The sequence below is a fragment of the Aulonocara stuartgranti genome (genome assembly GCF_965226115.1).
Source record: "Aulonocara stuartgranti genome assembly, chromosome: 15".
Taxonomy (NCBI): domain Eukaryota; kingdom Metazoa; phylum Chordata; class Actinopteri; order Cichliformes; family Cichlidae; genus Aulonocara; species Aulonocara stuartgranti.
This window is the reverse complement of record NC_138951.1, coordinates 11747172-11767295: the sequence shown is the minus strand read 5'-3', so window position 1 is coordinate 11767295 and position 20124 is coordinate 11747172. Positions and strand designations below refer to the sequence as shown.

Here is a 20124-nt window from a genome sequence, read left to right as displayed (position 1 = left end):
AGCAGAGGGAGGCAGTTTTAAACTTTATCTCTCCCTCTGTTTTCTTCTCGAAATATTGCAAAGAGGCAAACACCTTGCTGCCTCGCCTTGATGTCATAATAATACGCACATATCCACAAGGAGATATATACATGCATGAGTGCACACACTAGCTTATATGGACATAAATTGCTCACAAACTTGGTCGTGAATTGCTGTGCCAGCTGTAGTCCAGTTGCTCATTAATCATTCAATCATCCAGCCGGGTTGGCAAGTGGAAACCAGGCAGACATAAACTCTCACACTCTCTCTTTTATTTACACATGCATACACATGGACGAGCAAAGCCCCATGCCACCTGTGTGTCAGTCAGCCCCATCAGTGACAGGGCAGTCGCTTATTCCATTTCCTTTAATGGGGTCTGTGATAAATGAGTTGCGCCGCCATAAATATAGCCTCTTTCGCCATTCCTTTGTTACTCTCCTTCATTTATCCATCCGTCCATCTATCTAGTCATCCTTCGAGACACCCAGCAATTAATCTGTAAGTGCTATAATTCTGCCGTTAGATGGTAAGTAGGAGGGAGAGAAGGCGCAGATCAGACTAATGTATGGGAAAGGAGAGATGGAGAGGTGGTGCATGGGAAGATCAAATGAAAGAGTGGAGGAGCGTTAAAGACCATTTGAGAAGTCATAAAGGTGAGGAATTAATTGGATGTGTTCTCATTTATGAATCTGAATCTTAAAAGCTGCCTTCAATTAAAAAAAACCCAAAAAACCCAAACCTGCCTCAGAAACATTAACAGTTACCAAACCCAAGGTTAATTTTTTTTTAAGTTAAACCTCACTTTAGTACTTTAAAGACAATGTCAGTGTAAAACCAGAGTTTCATAAAGAATACCAAAATATAGCTTTCTTTGATTACCTGCAGTTAATGATATATATGTTACATGGAGCATGTTATTATTTACAAGATTATAATTGAGTAAAAAGAGCCACCGATACAATGCATTTAAACTAGAGCTTCACCAATATCCAGTGTAGATATTTGCTGATTTACAGTATCGTCGTCTGCATTTATGACACAGTTAGGATAAATGGGAAAGGCTGAGAGTAAATGAGTACACCATGGCTTTTTGGGATAATTTGAAGGCAGTTTTGATTGATAAAATCAATGATGCCACATGTCAATATGTCCTGTCTTTGATCAGTGAGCTAAGTATTCAGCTGTTTTCCCTTTAAAGGTTATCAACCACATATTTAGATAATATTAAGGGGTTTTAAGGCCCGCAGACATATTTACAAGAGTCAGGAAGGATAGGGTTTTTCTCTGTCACCACACTCCTATAAACAGTGCAAATATTTCCCTTTTAGATTGGCATTTGAAGCAGAAAACGGGGATATTTGGCTTTTTGTTTGTTGAAATTTATCCTTTTTCTATCTGTTCCACAGATAATTTTAAATTAAGTGTTACTGTTCCACAATACCTTTATTTTGTTAGTTTAAACTTTGGGATGGTGAAGGAAAAAAAGCTTAGAAACCTGACTTTGATTTGAGTAGAAGTAAAAAAATATATATATTCTGTTCAGTAAAACAAAAGCTTTGAAAGAAGGTAAAGACATCCTGACACTGCTTACATTGAGAGTCCAGCCAGAACAGGATTTCTTTGGTTTAAATTTGAGCTGGAATTTATTTTCAGAAGTATATGTAGCACACCATAAGCCTTGAAAAGGGATCAGGAGGAAACACACAAAGACATTTACTAATGTTATTCCTTTTGATTGTTTGCTCTTCTTGTTGCAAATGCATTCTGCCCTTTGCTGCCCTTTTGTGTGTCAGGCATGATGGAAAGGTTGCCTTTGATTTGTTTTGCAGTAATAGCAGCCATGTCAAAGCTTTGCTTCATGTGTTGACTTTTCCATTGGGTTCATTATTTTCTGCAGATGAGCAAAGATCCAGCTGAAAAACATGTTGTGAACATTCCTGTGTTGGATTACGGCACTTGTTGGAATCATTTAAAACATTTGATTAAGTTCTTTTAAGCTAATAAAGAACTTAAGTTATTGAAACAGGAGATAAGCAGACTGTTTACTCTGCAGTTTTCATGCATAGCACTGTACACGTTACACCCCCAAAAGTATAAAGCAGCACTTATGAGTAGGAGTTTAAGAGCATTTTTCAAAGGTATCTGCACAGAGCAACAATGCTGTTATCTAACAGTGCAACTATGGGGTATGTAGGGCAGAGAGGGTGTTAAACTCAATCATTGTTTACTGTAAGATATTTCAACCAATAAACACGAATAAAGAGCTCATAAAAGTTATTTAGTCTTGGTTCACAATTCAAGGCCTTAACGAGCCGCAGGGACTCATCACTTTAATATGTACGGTCATCTTAAATTTGTCTGCGTCTTTATTGCGTGTTTGGTAACAAGTCAGAAGTTATTGCCTGTTAGTTATTTCTGGTCTGCGTGTTTTTCTCCCATGCTGCAGAGAGTGCCTTTTATATTTTATCAGCTCTCATTGCTGAACCTTTATTGAACTGTAAATCATATGATTGATAAACCTTTGATTTAAAAGCCTAATTCTTAATCCTGCCCCCTTGTTTTTTTAAATGTCCAGGTAAACAATAAGGTGGAGCTAAAGCCCAGAGAGTTCATTGACTGGATGCGTCTGGAGCCTCAGTCCATGGTTTGGCTTCCTGTCCTGCACAGAGTGGCTGCTGCAGAAACGGCGAAACATCAGGCCAAGTGTAACATCTGCAAGGAGTGTCCTATTGTTGGCTTCAGGTAAATACACATATTCCTATTTAGCATTCAGGTCGGCATTTGCGTAACATGCCAAATAAATAAAGGTGATAAAGTCTGCAACTTGTAACAGGCTCCACACACACACAGCAAATCTAGAAGTGTTCTGCATTGTTTTCTCCTGGTTGAGCATAAAGGGCAGGTCTGCTCTGGAGGGCAGGCATTTATCTAAATGTCAGCAGCTGATACACCACTGACTAAATACCATCCGGAGGTTTGCAGTGGAGCTTGCACAAGTACTCACAAACAAAATGACATCCTCATACACACAAACAGGTAGCACACAAACAGGTAGCTCACCACCAGATTCTCAAAAATTTTAAACAGCTGATCACCCAGCTAACAACTGGCAGTGATCCTGTGCAGTACTGACACACACAAACACGTGCTCTAAATATTGCCTGTCTTTTATTTGGCTACTGCTCTTACTGAGTAATCACAGGTAGCGAAAGATCAACAGGTTTATTTATTTCAAAACAAAATTCAGGTTTTCCACTGGCCAGCATGATGGAAATGCTTTTTGTGTGGCCGGAGATGGTAATAACCCCACCTTTCTAAGTAAGGTTAGGTGGCAGGATTGCCTCCTTCGGATACCTTGCTTTGCCAGCAGAAAGAGAAATACGCTCAGGCATTTGATGAAGCACACATCTCCCAAGTTGTCATTGATCGATGAGAGAGCGCGATAGTGGGAAGGAAAGGCAGGGAGCAGGAATGAAAGGGGAGGAAAAATGCATAGCAGGCATTTTGTGTGGTCTTGAGACATGGCACCAACTGGGTTTCAAGTACTTTTCATGTTCTTCAGAATATCAGTAGGTTTAAAATTAGCCTCGGATGAGGAGGGTCGACATATACGTTTGATTTGACTGGGTGTATGTTAACTCAATTCTGCAAATTAGTGAGATAGGTTATATGCCACTGAGTCGTATTTGCACTCTTGGTACTTTGCATGTATTTTTTTTTCTTGCACTGTTGATTCTGACAGCAGTCATCACACTTTGTTACAGCAAAATCCTTGGGAGCCCAAAGGCTTTACATATTTTGTGGGGCTAAAAATTCAAAATGTAATAATAAGAATCGGAATGAATCGTAAACTAATTAGAGTTTATAGATGGTAAATGGTAAATGGCCTGTATTTGTATAGCGCTTTTCTAGTCCCTAAGGACCCCAAAGCGCTTTACACAACCTGTCATCCACCCATTCACACACACATTCACACACTGATGGATGGTAGATGGATGGTTTGATTAAATTAATATATTTGTGGTTAAGTGGAAAATAGTTATTCACATTGGTTTTCTAAGTACTTTTCTTTTTCCCCAAAAAGAAGATAACAACTTGATAACAACCTTAATACCAAAGGTATTAACAGAACACCCCCCCCCCCCCCCAAAGAAAGAAAACAACAACAAAAAAACGGCAATTAACTTAGATAAACCTGTGAAAATTACAGATTTATTCCTGTCTACAAACACAGAAATTTACATTAATTACCTGCATACAGAGACCAGGCGGAACTTCATGGATTAAAGCCGAAATTCCACAATTAGTGACAAAGTTGCTGCAGGACAGCAGTTTATCTGCAAGCGACAGAGTTGTGCTCTGTTTGTAATGTGTGTTTATAATTTAGATGTCAGTTACTTGGGAACCTTTGCCACGCTGTCTTTGAGTGATTAGCCACTGAGCTGGACTGAGTTTGGAGACAATTTGTCTCCCACTAGGGTGACCTGTGCAATATCCTTCAATCCAAAGTGCAAAACCCCCAACATCTGTCCGACCAGCCTGTCACTGCAACTACTTGGAATAAGTCGGCAGTTGCAAAAACCTAAATGCAGTCTTTTTTTCCCCCCTAATTTGAAGGAGGTTACCGTCCTACTTTAACCTCCTAAGACCCGAACTCTTCCACGGCATGCATTTTTAATTTCTCTTTGATATTTGGGCATATTGGGGCCCGATGAATGTAAAAACAAAGAATTACCAGATTATTTTAGTTTTTATGAAAAATAAGAGCCACATATGAGGATATTTGTTTAAAATTCTGATAGAACAGTAGCAGTATAATGTCCTCGTAAGTGGATATCAGGCCCAAAATTGAGTATTTTGGTCTAAATAACCCAAAATGTGATGTCCACATATGTGGACGCCAGGTCCTAGGAGGTTAATGTTTTGAGACTGAGCCATTAATCGGCCATTCAAGGAACATTTACAACCAAGAGCATGGGCTTAAAATTACCAGTACGTAACTGAAGAGGCAATAATGCTAAACGCTAATCAGTTATCACCAAGGCTGCTGTTGCTGTTGGGTTTTTGTGGGGGGTGGGGGGTTTCCACCGCTTGAGTTGATCCTACATTGATCAATAGCAAAAAGGAGATCACCAAACAATACAAGTTTGCTGGTTACCCAAAGTTGGCGAATTAAATGAGGGCCATCTCAACACCTTCTAAGTGAAGGTGACTCAAACCCCACCCCCATCCCCTTAACAGTAATATGCTATGTGTCAGTACATAATGGCAAATTTGACTTGGAGGTGTCATGCGCACTGTTGCATCCTTTGATATATAGCTCTCTTTCGTAGCTCATCAGTCAGCTAACCTTGGGAGAGCTGGAAAGGAGAGAAAGATAAAAGACTTACGCTATTATGTCTGAATGGCTCCTGTCTCAATTTAGCTGTTAAATGGCCTTCTGGCTACAGCTGCTGCTGAGGACAACATCCCAACAGTTGTTGTCACATTGTTGTGCTTTGGTGAAAATCCAACTGTCTGTCGCTCTGTCAGCACATTTTGTGTGTGTGTGTGTGTGTGTGTGTATGTGCACGTGAATGTACTTTTGTGTGCACATAAACATATTCATGCAGCAAAGGTTGATGGAGTGACTCTGGAAAACAGCAGCTCTCCAGGTGACTCCGGAGTAGCCTGGAGAGGAGTCGTGTTGTAGTGGTGTATATGTGCCCACACACCCAGAAACACATCCTGAAGACATGAAAGTGACACACACACACACACACACACACACCGTCCCATCTCAACTTATCTCACTTTTCACCTCGCCCTCTCTCTGTCTCTAGGTATCGCAGTCTGAAGCATTTCAACTACGACGTGTGTCAGAGCTGCTTCTTTTCTGGGCGCACCGCCAAGGGTCACAAGCTTAACTACCCAATGGTGGAGTACTGCACACCGGTAAGAAAGTAACACACACACAGACGTTGCTCACTAACTCATCTCATATCTCTTTTCCACATGCTCACACATTCCACTCATCCATTTAATGAAAGCACACGAATCCGGGGTTCAGACAGACTTCAGGCTTTGGTTACCTCCTAACCCATCTTTCATTAAAACCGTTCCGTGCCTGATGTCATAAATCACTGACTCACACTCTTCCCACTCCTTGAATATTCATGTCCTTTTTTTAATACCCGTTAAGGGAAATCCGAAGTATTACAGCAGCACATTCATACATATTTTCATTTCCAATTTCTTTGCACTTAATGCATGCTGTTATTTTAATCTTCTAGTCATGTCTTACTCTCTGGTTTTCTTTGTCTGGGTTCAACCAGAGTTATTTATTAAACGTGCATTGTTTGAAAGTCATTTGCATTCATCTGCAGCTAAAGTAGACTGCACTCTTCTGGGAGGAAATTTTTTTGAACTTTGCTGGGAGTTTCTCTCTGACGTTCACAGCAGCCTCAGTGAGAAATTGTGATAGATCAAGCTGTAGACTCAGGATAGGTTCACTTCTAAAGTATTGGGTAGGGTTTAGGGCAGGAGGAGTCTAGAGTTAAAAAGTATGAAAATGCATCAGTTCCTAAATCTTTATATGATACCGCATATACATGATGAGAATGGTAACGTAGCATGATTAATGGAAGTTACTGGTAAGTATTTAGTGTATGAATTTTCTAATGAAACTGACAGACAGCATTTAATGTGCATAATACCTTGGCAGTCACCCAACGTGCTGAAGGTGGTTGGCATTTTACAGAGAAATCAGAAACTGCGTGTATCAGAGGGCACAACAAGAGGCAAACGTATCGGATGTAACGTAGATTAGAAACAGCCCGAATCAAAACACAAACAGACTTGTTCACATCACGTTATACTGACGACACATTTAGTGAATCTGAAGCATCTAGGCTTTAACTAACCTCTTTTTTTTCCCTTTAAACTAGGTTCTGTCAACTGCAGAATTTCTTGTCGCCTCACATGCTGTTAAATTCCTTTGTCTTGTTTCTCAATCAGCCCTCCCGAAACACCCCTGGCTTAATTCCGAACGTACAAATGGTAAAATACTCAAGGTTATATTTTTATCCTTCCGAGCCAAAAATATTTCACTTCACAGCTAGAGATGAATATTGGAAAAACGGGAGCTTGGCAAAATTGAACGTTGCTCTTCTCCTCAATTAGGATCTAACACTTGTGGGCTGACTCTTTTCAGTATTGCTTAACGTCATACTTTGAGTGACTCGAGTTTCTCTCGACATTTCTCATTTCTGTCTTTTAATTAGCTTTTTCAATTTCCTAAATGGGATAGATATTGACTTTGGAGGAGTAGCTGTAGGGAGCAGCGATCACTCTTCCCTGAGTTAAAATGCCCAGCAGCTGCCTGACAGACTTGACTTTGAAAAAACATTATTTTATTTTATTTTTTTACTTTCAGCTGTGCTGCAGCAACAAACACTTAATCTGTTGGTTAATTATTAGTACTCAGCTACCAGGTAATCACTCAAGAGGTTACTGATTCCCTTCACTGAAAATAAAAATGGGGGGGGGGGGGGGAAGGCTTTTTCCCTTTTCACTTTTCTTATTTTTTCTTAACATCAAAGGAGATTTTATTGAGGTCTTTCTCGGCCATTTGCACACATGTAAATGAAATGCAAATCAAATACAGCAAAGATAATTGAAACTCTGACTAAGATTGATCTGTGGATATCCACCTCTACCTCTGTTGGAGCCAAAGCGAAGGGAGGTACTTCACGGGTTGCCCAACAACCCATGCAGTGGAACAAGACAGACTTAGATATGATTGTGAACTCAAGGGGGCCACGCTCATGCAAGAGATATGATGGCAGATCTTGCCAGAGGGACAGTAATCAGTGTTGCAGAGATCTCTTTTCATGACAGCAGCCTGAAAAGTGCAATAACAAAACAAAAAACAAAGATTAAATGAATATTTTAAGTTGTCAGCCAGAGTATTCAGACTCGTGTCTGCTATAACAGCTGCAACTTTCAGTTTGCGTGCATGTGTCTGAAAGGATGTGACAGCAGCATAGTATCCACAGGTTTTTCAGGAAGGGAAATGTGTGAGGAGAAAGAAAGAGTGGATGGGGCTAAGTACAAGAACAACACAACATGGTGAAGCTGTGTTTTGCTCAAACACTGACGTAAAGCTTACAGCCAGATCAATAAAAGATCACGAAGAGAAACTTTGAAAGCTTTGACTCAAATCCCCGTGTAAAGCCCCAAAACTCAACTCCAGGTTCATAAACGCTACATATCCATCTCCACAGAGCTTTATTGAACCTCAGCACAGTGAGGACTGAGAGGAAATCACCCAGATCTTGCTGTTTCAACCTGAGAGATATAGATCTCTGACAAAATAATAAGTTGTGGATCACCTTATTGTCTCATTTTAAATCTCACAGTTCAGCGTAGCTTTATCTGCACCTGTGTAGTAAAAGTCAGACTTTTTTTAATTGTTTTTTTCTTTATTTCCCTCAAAAAAAAAACAAACACAAAAAACCATCAGCATGATATGTAATTATACTTGTGTGTCTCCCCATGCTCGAACCAAATTGTGTTTCAGTTTTATGCTTTTGAAAATATTAAGTCCATATTGAATAATAAACGCATTTTGCAGAGAGTTACAGATTTATAGCGGCTTTGGTGAGACTCACTGCGGTCATTTAATAAGATTGTTTTCTCATCTTTGTCATACTGTTTATTTTATGGCCACAATATTGTATTTTTTTTATTAGCTTATGATTTTTATGGGAGTGCTGTCTTCATATTTCTCATTGTCTTTGTCAGGGATATTAAACAACTTTGGGGCGTGATGTATTGATTACCGTAATTTCAAAGTTTTGAACTGTCCTAAGAGAATATTGTGTTTCAGTTTGACTGCGATTGCCTGTCTGGTCATGTTATTGAAACGTCTTGACTCGTTTCCAACTGGGGTCTTATATCCCCCCCCCCCCAATGTAATAGAGGCAGTAGAATAAAAAATGCATGTCTCTCAATCCTCACAGGAAGGAGCTTACACACATGCACAAATTTTTCTCCAGCTTTAGTATAACTCTTCTGTAATTGCTGTTGGTTTGCTCAGGCTACCATCCTAAATTGTGTGGATTAGTCAATAAGCCGAGTGAACTCAATAGAGTCTGTTCATTTATGCATATCTGTCAACTGTAGGAGCTGTGTATTTGCCTGCCTGCGTGTGTGTGTGCGCGCGTGCCCCTGTGTGTGTGTTTAGCAGTGGTTGTCTGCATCTTTTGGAAGGGATTTTCTCTCCCTGTGGTCAAACCCGTTTGGTAATTTACTGGTTGCTTGCGTGGCGGAAAGCGCACCTCTGCTAAGTATCTAATTAGCAAACACATTCTCTTACACGCAAATGCTTATGTGTGCAGAAGAGACTGTAGAAATCTTTGAACTCATTGCACACTACAATAAATAATAAGCGACCCCCTGCCCATCTATGTTTTTTCCTCTTACAGACGACATCAGGTGAGGACATGCGTGATTTCACCAAAGTGCTGAAGAACAAATTCCGATCTAAGAAGTACTTCGCCAAACATCCACGGCTAGGTTACCTACCAGTACAGACGGTTTTAGAGGGCGACAACATGGAAACGTAAGTAACCCATAAGGTTTTTTATACGTGCTTTTGGATCACAAAAACTTTTCCATAGTTGCTATAACCCTTAAAGGATGTTTTGTGTGTCCACACTGTTGTTAAGGACTATTAAGCAGCAAGTTAACCCTCCACGCGCGATGCAATATCCTCACGCTGGCATTTCTATTTGTGCTACCATTAAGGTGTAGGAAGGCATAAGAAGACACACTGACAATTCCACCACATAAGCACTGATATAGTCTCACGTTTTCAAACTGTTGCAACATGTCCCAGTGTATATCTGTATATCTCTGAGCTTCAGTGCTGGAGTAACATTAAAATGGTGATAAAACCTGATACCGACTGTACCCTCAACTCAGCTGCAGCAGCTTGATTTTTGTAATCTGGTGCATGACTAGCCAAAGTGTCCCAAATATGGTGGCACGCATAGAGTTTGACGGCACATCATGTAGTAGACGCCGCAAGCATAAAAACACCATTAAAGTTCTTAGAGTCTTGTTTTGAGGGCATTGAGCCCCCCAGCATTTCTTTATATTTTGCTTTCAAGGAGACAGACTTTCTTTCACTTTCATTATAGTGGTCTTGAGTATCAGTTCTCCAGGGTTCTGAAGCTCTTTGAAAGTTTTTCTTTGACACTGGCTGCCTTTTGCTTATTTCACTCATTTTCAGTCCAGTCCTGCAACCTGGCCATTTTCAATGTTTTGGTTTTTCTGTTTGATTTAGGTGCCTTTTTAATGCTTGAATGATTCATATGTCAGTGCTGAGTGGCTTAACAAACAAAGGATGAAACACTGAGGCGCCTACACACAACTTAGAATTTAAAATTGGTACTTTTCTATCTTTAAGCACTTTTTCACTTGCAGCCTGTCATGAAAACATATAATTTGTTCCCATTTCTTTAGTTCGTTTTATGAAAAATGGCAAAGATAACAGAGTTTGACAGGAATAAAATAGTATTTTTGCACCAACAAAGTGATTCCCAAAGAGCTATCGGCATAGTGTGAACTGTGTCTGTGGAAAAAAATAAATAAATTAAGGACACCGGACAAGTGGGAGACAAAAGCAGGGCTGAAAAGCAATCTTCAAAAGATGAACAGTCACTGAAAGTCATGTCCTTAAGAAATATGAAAAAATCCAGCAAAGACTTAACTCAAAGCTCAAACATGCATTTAGTCTTTCACTCCATTCATCTAAATTTGGGATTATTTGCTCAGATAGTCAACAACATGTTCAAAGGAGGACAGGGGACAGCTACAGCAGCAGTGCGTGTCTGCAGTTATCTGCATCTTATCAAAATTGATAGAATTATGAATTCACAAAGATGTGCAAAAGACAGCCAACCTCCACAGAGCTTTGGACTATCCTTCAGTAAGGGACAGAACTGTGGTGTTCGCTGCATAAGCAACAGTTAGCACTAACACTCTTTTTCTTAATTCTTAGAAATGGACCAATTGAATTCAAGCGGGTGCACTGTGGATCCTTTGTCTGCAGTACTGGCCCAGTGATTATGTCTAATTTATGTCCCTTCTGCTACCAGCCTTAAATCCTACTGAAAAGAGCCATTTAATTAGGCCCATATTATGTAGATACCCTACGTCATACCTTCCAGGAGGCTGTCTGAGTTACTGCCCCTTCAAACAAGAGACTCACAATAAAATAAAACGTCCCTCACTGTGCATTTTTGTCCCCCCGTTGTTTCCTTTGTTTTTCTTTGTTAGTATTTTTTTAATGTGCCATCACTCACTCACTCCTAATGCAACATTCATTTCCGTTGAACCATGTAGTTTTTTGCATCTTTTAAAGCAAAACAACTCTCGGCGCTGTTCACGTATGCACACACAATGAGTCACTTGTTCTCTCTCAATAAATTTTTCCCCGACTCGTGCGCAGTCACCGTTCAGATGGATTGCCGTACCGCTTTCATCCCTCCCATCCTTGCCTGTCCTCCTCACCTCCCACCTCGCTCCATTTTCACTTCTCTTCCTCTCTGACAAATGACTCCTGCAGAGCTTCTGGTTTGATAAATGTCTCTAAAAGGTAGTGAAATTACAGCGAAATGCAGGGAACTTTTCAAAATATGGCAGAAGCGAATGGAGACTTAAAGAAATTTAGGGCTATTTCATGCTCATCATTTTGTCTCTTTTACAGCATTAGGTCTCATCTGTGATCAGCGGGCCATCCATGTATCGCCACAGGCAAAGAAAGCAGCTTTTGAACCGCCTGTAAGATCTGGCCCAAACATAGCCAGTGTTAAGAAATGCTCCTGTTCATTTTGGCTCTGTATTGTCACAGTCTGGTGGCTTCTGCCATCTCTGCGTCATAAAAATGAATACCGTGACCTAAATTGAAATGGATTTTTCTGTAATTGGAACAAGGTCTGGGTTCCTGCTTTATAAGAGCTTTAATACAGATTAGGTAAACACCAGAACAATTGCAGTCACGTTTGTTGCAGTAAGATAATGCTTGTTTACAATTTTAAAATATACAGTTTTTAATTTCCAATTTGTTTTTATTTCTAAATATTAAGAGATTTTAAGTGTCACTCCAAACCTTTTTAGTGCGTTGTCAGTCTTCATTAGTCATCATAACAAAGGGAACTTTTAAGAAGTAGTGATTTTATAGTACTGAGCAGCAGAAGAGAAAATTAGATTGTCTGCTGAATAATCGCCCTCACTAATGCACTCGCTCTCTCGCGTTCCCTCTTCTCCACTCGTGTAACATTGTTTCTTTTTAGTTTTTTTGTTTAATTCCACCCACTCTCTCCACCTTGAGAGTGAGCAAAACACCACCTACTCTCACCTCCCACTGATATCTTTGCTTCATTTCACGGCAGATAGGATTTTTGATTCGTCGCAGCTATATTTGATAATGTGAAAGAACCATTCAAATGGTATTCCACTCAGTGTTAGGTTTTTTTGCTTTTCACCCAACCTTACTAGATGGAGCAGATGAGTCTCTGTTGTATTAGGTCTCGCAGGAAGGTTAATGGTTTTGAATGTGGATTTGAAAGCTTGTGGGAGAATTTTCTTATATAACTAAAAGTTTTAATGGAATGATTTGACAAGGATAAATCAATAGCAGACTTTTAAAAGGAAAAGATTTCTATTGTCATATGGCAGTAAAATAGTTTTTATATTAATTACATTAAGAAAAAAACTGTTTTATTATATATATGTTTGCTATTTTTAAATACTCAGTGGCCACTCAGTGGGAAGGGGGATAGCTCAGTAGGTAAAGTGGTTGCCCCATGATCGGAAGGTCGGGGGTTTGAATCCACTGAACGTACCCCTGAGGAAGGAACCGTCCCTACACACTGCTCCCCAGGCGCTGCACTGGTGGCCACTGGTGGCACTGGTGCCCACTGCTTCACTGGGTGAATGGGTTAAATGCAGAGGAGTAATTTCCCTACGGTGACTAACACATACACATTATACTTTGTTAGGTACAACTGTTCAAACTCTTGTTAGTTCACATATATAGACAAGATGACCTGCTGATGTTTAAACTGAGGAAAAGAACAAACTAAAGGTGATTTACATGACTTTGAATTAGACTTGTAGTCGAGACCGCCTAAACCGAGACCAAGACAAGACCAAGATCAGAGGGTATCGAGACAAAGACCGAGACGAAGTTGAGACGAGACCAAGACCGAGACGAAAAAAGTCAGCCAGATGCTGCTTCGTTTACGGGTGTCAGGCATATTTGTGTTTTTGTTTTCGCACAGCACAGGAGGGATTGGAGCATAGCTGAGCCACTGTGTGAGAGCTGAGCAGCGAAAGGAAATTAAGTGAGGGTAGAAATGACTGAAAGATTAATAGGCTCTGTTTTGAGTTTTGTTAAAAAAAGAATGACTTCACATAGGAAAAAAATATATATCACATATGCAGGACACCTTAAACTAGGTTTTTAATTAAGCAGCAAGGCAGAACAAAGTCGGGGCTGTATCAAGACACATGGACTAAACCCCAATTCAACCAGACCCAGAACTGATCCGGAATTAAAACAGGACTACAACAGTTCAAAATCAGGACTACTTAGGACTTCAACAAAACAGAACCACAATCACAACTACATGATAGTAGCACTAAAAATCATCACAGACCTGCACTACACTCATTTTTTAATTTACCAAAGTCCACTATTTAGATTGAGAAAAGTTTATGTAATTATTTAGCCTTGTTGTGCAAACAAGCCTGCATAACTTAATAAATATAGAATTTGAAAAGTAACAAATGGTATCTAAGAAGAAACACTAGGTACTGGATACATGTTCTCATGAGTTTTGGTAAACAACCATTTGACTAACAGGTCTGTCTCACCTGGTTCTTGTTCCATCTCTGTTCTGTTCTCATTCTCCTCTCTCTCCCTCTGTGTGCTGACAATCAAGCCAAACACCAACATCATCAAATATACAGTTAAAACCAGATATTTACACACTCTTCAGCTAAAAACACAAACACTTTTTTAATTGTAACATCAAATCAGACTAAATGTTTAGTTTTTTAGTTTGATAAATATAAAAACATTTGTTAAATTTAAGAGTAAAGAGAGAAATTGTCTGTATTTCTTAATTGTAAATGGCACCAAATTGTATTCAAAATGATTTGCTTTGGTACCTGGTCAAACTTAAGCTCTCCTCTGTCTGCAGCAAACTCGCAGGCAGCAGCTTCTCCCCCCCTTGTTTTCTTTATTTCCAGAGTTCATCTAAAGAGTGAAGTTTTCTCACTGAATAGAGGTTGCAGAGATATGTATGAAAGGAAACACATCTGCAATCTGCAAAGCTATCTATCTTTGCAGAGCTAAAGACTAATGTCGGTCTCCTGAAAGGCGAGATGAGCACAACGAGTATTCCTCCAGGCAAAGATTTAGGCGGGGGTGTGTAAAATGCTGCAGCACTGCCTCCAAGAAGTTAGCTCAGCCTGCCATACCGACCCCCATCTCGTCTTTTTTCTCTCTCTCCTCTCCTCTGTCTGAATCTCCTGTTACATTTTGAATTCTCCTCACAGCTACAGAAGTGTGACTACGCTGGCTGCCCCGCTGTGAGAAACATAACCACCGTGCCTCACGTCTCCCTCTGATTTTCTTTGCTTTAATGTGGGAACAAAAGCGCGAGGCAACAGAACGTCAACCTCAACTGTTATCTTAACAATTTCTAGCCAGCCTCCTTTGTGAAAACGGCACATTTCTTTGTGTTCTTGGGATTAGAAGGTGTCCCGTTTGTTTACAAATGACAATTTTGTGTTCTGGGTCGCTAAAAATAGCAGCAGTTATTGTGGGCTGGAAAGCAGAAACTTTAAAAGACTTGCATCAGTGTTTTCTTAGCAAAACTCGATGACCCGTATCTTCGTTTGTGTGCTTATTGCACTGTTTTTTTTAGTTCTCCTTATATAACATATTGTATTGGACTCAATAGCAGATTAACCAGGAAATAGGTTCTACTGTACTGATTTTTTTTTTCCTGGCTTGCTATTTCTGTAAATCCTGCAGGAAATAAATGAGAAAAGGGAATGAATTTAGGCCATATCATTCTGTATGCAGGAGCAACTGTGAAACCAATTTAATGAGATGTGTGTGACTGCAGCAAAATCAACTTGCATCATTAACCCGTTGTGTGTGAGATCTTTCAGACACACACAACCATTGTTTGTGTTACAGGGTGTTACTGACAGATCCAGCTGCCCATTTTCACTTTTTCCAAACTGTTTCCAAGTCTAGTTCTGAAACAGATTGAAGATAACTCCACGAGAGATAGTCTCGGCCACATTCGGTGTATATTTAGATATGTTGGTCACTGTTTTACACGCCTTTCCTGTGTGCACACGGGGGAAGTTTGCGCTCAGTGCTTTCTATCAGTCAGACTCTGTAGATATGGGTGACAGTTTTGAAAGGATGTATTTGATTTTGATTTTGATTTCCCCAGAGCTAAACAAGTATTTTTGCTGAGTAAAACTAACCAAACAGTGACAGAATCTGAAAGTCGAAGAAAGCCCTAAAGGCAAACTTCTCGTGTGCTGAATCCAGGCGCTCAGCAGCTGGACATACTTTTTCCTTCCACTTCTTCCTCTACCTGCTGTGTGTTTTGTTTCTGACCCGCTCAGTGGTTTTTGACCCTGAAATGATTTGTGGTTCCTTTACTTCCCTTCCCTCTCCCCTCCCGATTCTCTTACAGTCCCGTCACCCTCATCAGCATGTGTCCGGAGCAGTATGAGTGAGTATCTACGCCATCAGTAAACACCACCTCGTCTCCAGCCTGGAATGCCTTTAAAACACCGCCTCTTTTACTCCCTTGTTCACTTACTCATCTCCCCCCATCATCCTCACACCAACTAAGCCATGACTGCTCTGCATGTTGCCTGCCCACCTGCCTGCCTGAGTCACTGGCTGAGCATGGGACCAAAAAAACTCTCCCCCTGTCTCCTCACCCTCACTTTTTTCTCCTTGTTAGAGCACCCAGCTAGCATTCAGTTGCTGATCCCAGCAGGCCTGTCAAAAACCATCCAGTCGCTCTTTAGATAATCCTGCTCTCCTATTTCTCTGTCTAGGACCATGAGATTTGTTTTCTAGGTGATGTTATGAGGGGCTGTTAGGCTGTCCATGAACATGTGTGTGTGTGTGCGCGCATGTGAATATCAGTGTGTTAATGAGCTTGTGTGGGCTTGCTGAATCTCATTCATCTCCATTACCCCGTTCATTTTCAGGCTGTCCCAGTCACCTCAGCTCTCTCATGACGACACCCATTCCAGGATAGGGCACTATGCCAGCAGGTAGGCACTGGATTCTCCAGTCACCATCCTCTCATTGCAAATGCCACGAAGCATGTGTGTAAAGAATCGATAATTGCATTTAAATGTTGAACAGCTTCTTTTTTGAGGACCATTTTAAAAAGTTTTCTATGAATTCTTGTAACTGCGGACCCTTATCTAATGGACATCAGCGTTTAAGTAGATGCTTTTCCCTCCCCCCAGGCTGCACTTCCCTTCAGTCTGCACTAAAATAATGATCTGAAAGGGGCAACAACAAATGCAGATGTGACAACCAAATTAAATCTCTCCAAGCTAAAGAAATGGAATAAATCGGAAACAGTCGGTGCTTGGAAGCTAGGGAAAACATTCAATTGTGGTTTCTTAAATGTATAATTTATCTAATGTAATTTCCAGTAAATGGGATCTAATTAAGTAAATAATGTGTTTTTAGTACCATAAGATGCATGTGTAGTGCAGGCGTTCATAAGTAATGGAACAGCTTTTCTTTTCTTTTTGTGTTTTAGTGTCATTACACAGCAAAACATGTCTCAAATGGCTCTTCAGTTTCGGAAACAAACACAAAAAAAGTAAATTCTGCATCTATCAAAGTACCCCGTTGCTTATTTTAGGAAATTGAGCTGGCTCTATTGTCAGGGACATTAAATGTCTCCTACTAGCTGAGACAAAAGAAAAGAAAGGGAGGCAAAAAAGCCCAGAAAGATGGAAATGGCATGGTTCCAACTAAACTGGAGACGAAAATAAGCATTTCGCCTTCATTTATGTGCTGAAAGTGTCATTTTAAAACTTGCTTCATACAAATTAGAGAAACCGGAATACTGTTTGCCAGTTTTCTTCTCAGACGGCACCAAAGCATCTGATTAAAATCGATAACGTTTGGATTTTTCATTGTTACTTTAAAAATAGAAAAAAATAATTGACCTGAACCTTTCAAGAGATCCATAATAGAAAAATACAACATTTATTGATGTTTTCCAAATCTTGATTAAAGTGAGGGAAATGCGTTTGTGGTAGAGGGAGATTATGCTTGGGTGCCAGGGAAGGCACAAACAATCCTAATATGCTCTTTTTGAACTTTGTGACAATCCATCACAGTGTTGACATACATTAAATATCAGCTTGATGCCGATGTCTGCTTGCTGAGTGGATTTAGTGGCATGCAGCCACCCACCACATGAGCTGGTGACATTATAGATGTGTTGCTAAAATCAGTCTAGTAACAGATTGGCCTGATAGCTGCTTTTAACCGCCTGCTTCAAATTATCTTGCTGTGTACATCAGCACATCTGTATGCACAGTGTGTGAGCTGCAGTTAATCATTAACAGCATCAACAAACTGATGTTTTTAGTAGTTTTTTTTTTTTTTTTTTGCACTTGGACTGAATTTCTGTCGTGTTCTTTTAAAAATCATTTTAATACTAAGATCCACTGATATACTTGCTATATCCTATCTGTGCCATTAAAAAGATTTTCTAATTGGTCCAAATCTCATCTCCTGTATCAAAACCCAACCGCAGTTTTCCGGGACTTCTGCAGAAAGCTTTACTCATTATGACTCTCGTGACGCAGCCCTGTAACCTTCCATTAGCTACACATCATTAACCTTCGCTCACTGTTTCTGGTGGTATCGTTTCACTGAAGAAGTGACACCAGAATTACAATTTCAGCTGTAATAAAAACACATAAGAGATTAGATTGGAGCGTACGGATGCGCATGAAGATATGCACACTTTGATGAGATTTCATATTAGAATTATAGCTTCTCCCTTTAATGTATATTCTGTCAGAGATCAACTTCTTAATATTGTGGGTTATATTTTTAATCTGCCCCTTTTACACTGGTGTAAGACAGGCTTTGATGTGGGGAACCAGCCTCATTAGCATGGCTGCTTTGACTGCATATGTCATCAAGAAAACAAACGTTTTCCCCATAGCATGTCGTACATATTCATCCAAACATTGATCCCATACATTCGGATATAAACTGTGCATGCATAAAGTAGAATCACTCAATGATGTAATCCATTTCCTCCCTTAAAAACAAAAAGCACCAAAAAAAGCCCAAACAAACTGTGGCATCTTTATCATTAACATGCTTGTGGACTCCACGAGATGCTTTAAATTTTAATTGGTCTGCTACTGTGGCATTAATATAATTTGTTGACGCTGTTGCTCTAATGCTCTGTTGCATTTAAATGAGATGTTGACAGCTTTCAAATGGTTTAGTTTCAGCTGGTAATTTCCCTGATGGTGTTTTTTTTGTTTTGTTTTGTTTTTTTCCTCAGGTTGGCTCAGATGGAACGCTCCAACGGCTCTCTACCCACAGACAGCAGCTCAGCCACAGGAAGCATGTGAGTCACTGCTGGTCATTTTCAGCATTTTTCTACATGGTTACGTGTTTTCCATTCAACTATGTTGGACAGATTTCAATTTCCAGTGTCTGGGACTTGAGATTTGTCTAATAATATATTGTAACACCCATTTTAATGTTCATGAAGCTGATAATTCACAAGTGAATATGTTCCAGATATCCATATTAGATATTTGGTTTCATTATAATCCTCAGTGAAAACTGTTCACCTTGCTTTGCCTAGCACTTTTTTAAATAAATAAATAAATAAATACCAGGTAGCTTTTGACATCTTTGCACCGAGATCTGGAGACACAAAAAAATTAGAAAGGTTTCTTGGAGAGTAAAAGAAGTGAGAAATGAGGGGGAAAAGATAATGTGGTTGATTAGTGTGAAGTAGAGGACTTTAGAAAGAACGTACCGGATTAGAGTGCCAACAATGACAAAGTGAGAGTGTCTGCTTTCAGGATCTGCGATAACAACAGCGCTATCGTTAATCAAAGGAGATGAGAACATGGCAAACCGTGAAAAGAAAATCACAAGAAATGGGAGAAAAGCTGATGAGGAGCATGCGCGCAGAGGATCCCGATTGTGTTCGTGCTTCTGTCTGCAGGCCTTTCAAGTTGAAGGACGTATTGGTTCCCAACTAAGATCCCAATCGCGGGAATGAGCTGCTCTTGCAGCTCAAATGCCCTCCGAGCTCAAATAGAAACACACACACTCATCATTGCGGAGGGAATTACTTCTGGGTTTTGCATCGTTTTTGGTAAGACATTTGTAGATCTTTAAGATTTTCCAAATAGGTTTGGATACGTGCATGGAAAGATTTAAGCTGTTTTTGTTTTTTTTTTAATTTTCAAAAACAATTTGAAGTGGCAGGAAAAAAAACCTTATACAAACGTGTTTTTGGAGGTTTTGGAAGTGGAGAGCAAAGAGATTCCCTAGACGCTGTGTGAACAGAAGCGAATATAGTTTGGGGATTTCTAAAAGGAAATTCTTCTTTAAAAAACAAAGAGTATTTACAGCATTTACAGCACAACAGAGGAAGGGCACACGGGGTGGATGGTTAAAACCTTTGAGAATCTGCAGTAAAGATAAAGCAACTTCGCCGTGTTGTAGGTTGTATCCCCTGCTGATGTGCTTGCATCATGTGGACCACTGCTCCCACACTTCACCTTCAACCAACCTTGATGCTTAGAATAACAGTTTCAGACGAAGACAAAACGCTATTGAAGACTCCCAAAAGCTGCATTTGTCCGCTCTCAATAGGAGGACCGAAGAATGGAAAGACAAAAACTGTTGGCGAGCAGGGCAAAGTAGAAACAGAGGTGGATTTATTTTCGCTCAAAGCTTTCGTAATGCGGGACAAACATATTATCATT

General features: G+C 40.0%; 1 protein-coding gene across 7 annotated transcripts in view; it reads left to right on the top strand.

Moving 5' to 3' along the window:
- utrn (utrophin) overlaps positions 1-20124 on the top strand; it is a gene marked incomplete at its 3' end in the record, with an annotated part of 194758 nt that overhangs the window by 153992 nt on the left and 20642 nt on the right. For 5 of the 7 annotated variants that reach the window (XM_082506782.1, XM_082506783.1, XM_082506786.1 and 2 more), the window contains 6 exons: positions 2600-2766; positions 5847-5958; positions 9492-9628; positions 15801-15839; positions 16330-16395; positions 18678-18743. In XM_082506782.1, the coding sequence (XP_082362908.1) occupies positions 2600-2766; positions 5847-5958; positions 9492-9628; positions 15801-15839; positions 16330-16395; positions 18678-18743 (587 nt within the window). Of the gene's footprint in view, positions 1-2599; positions 2767-5846; positions 5959-9491; positions 9633-15800; positions 15840-16329; positions 16396-18677; positions 18744-20124 lie in introns of those variants that run through there. The other 2 variants (XM_082506784.1, XM_082506787.1) reach the window with 2 other exon arrangements.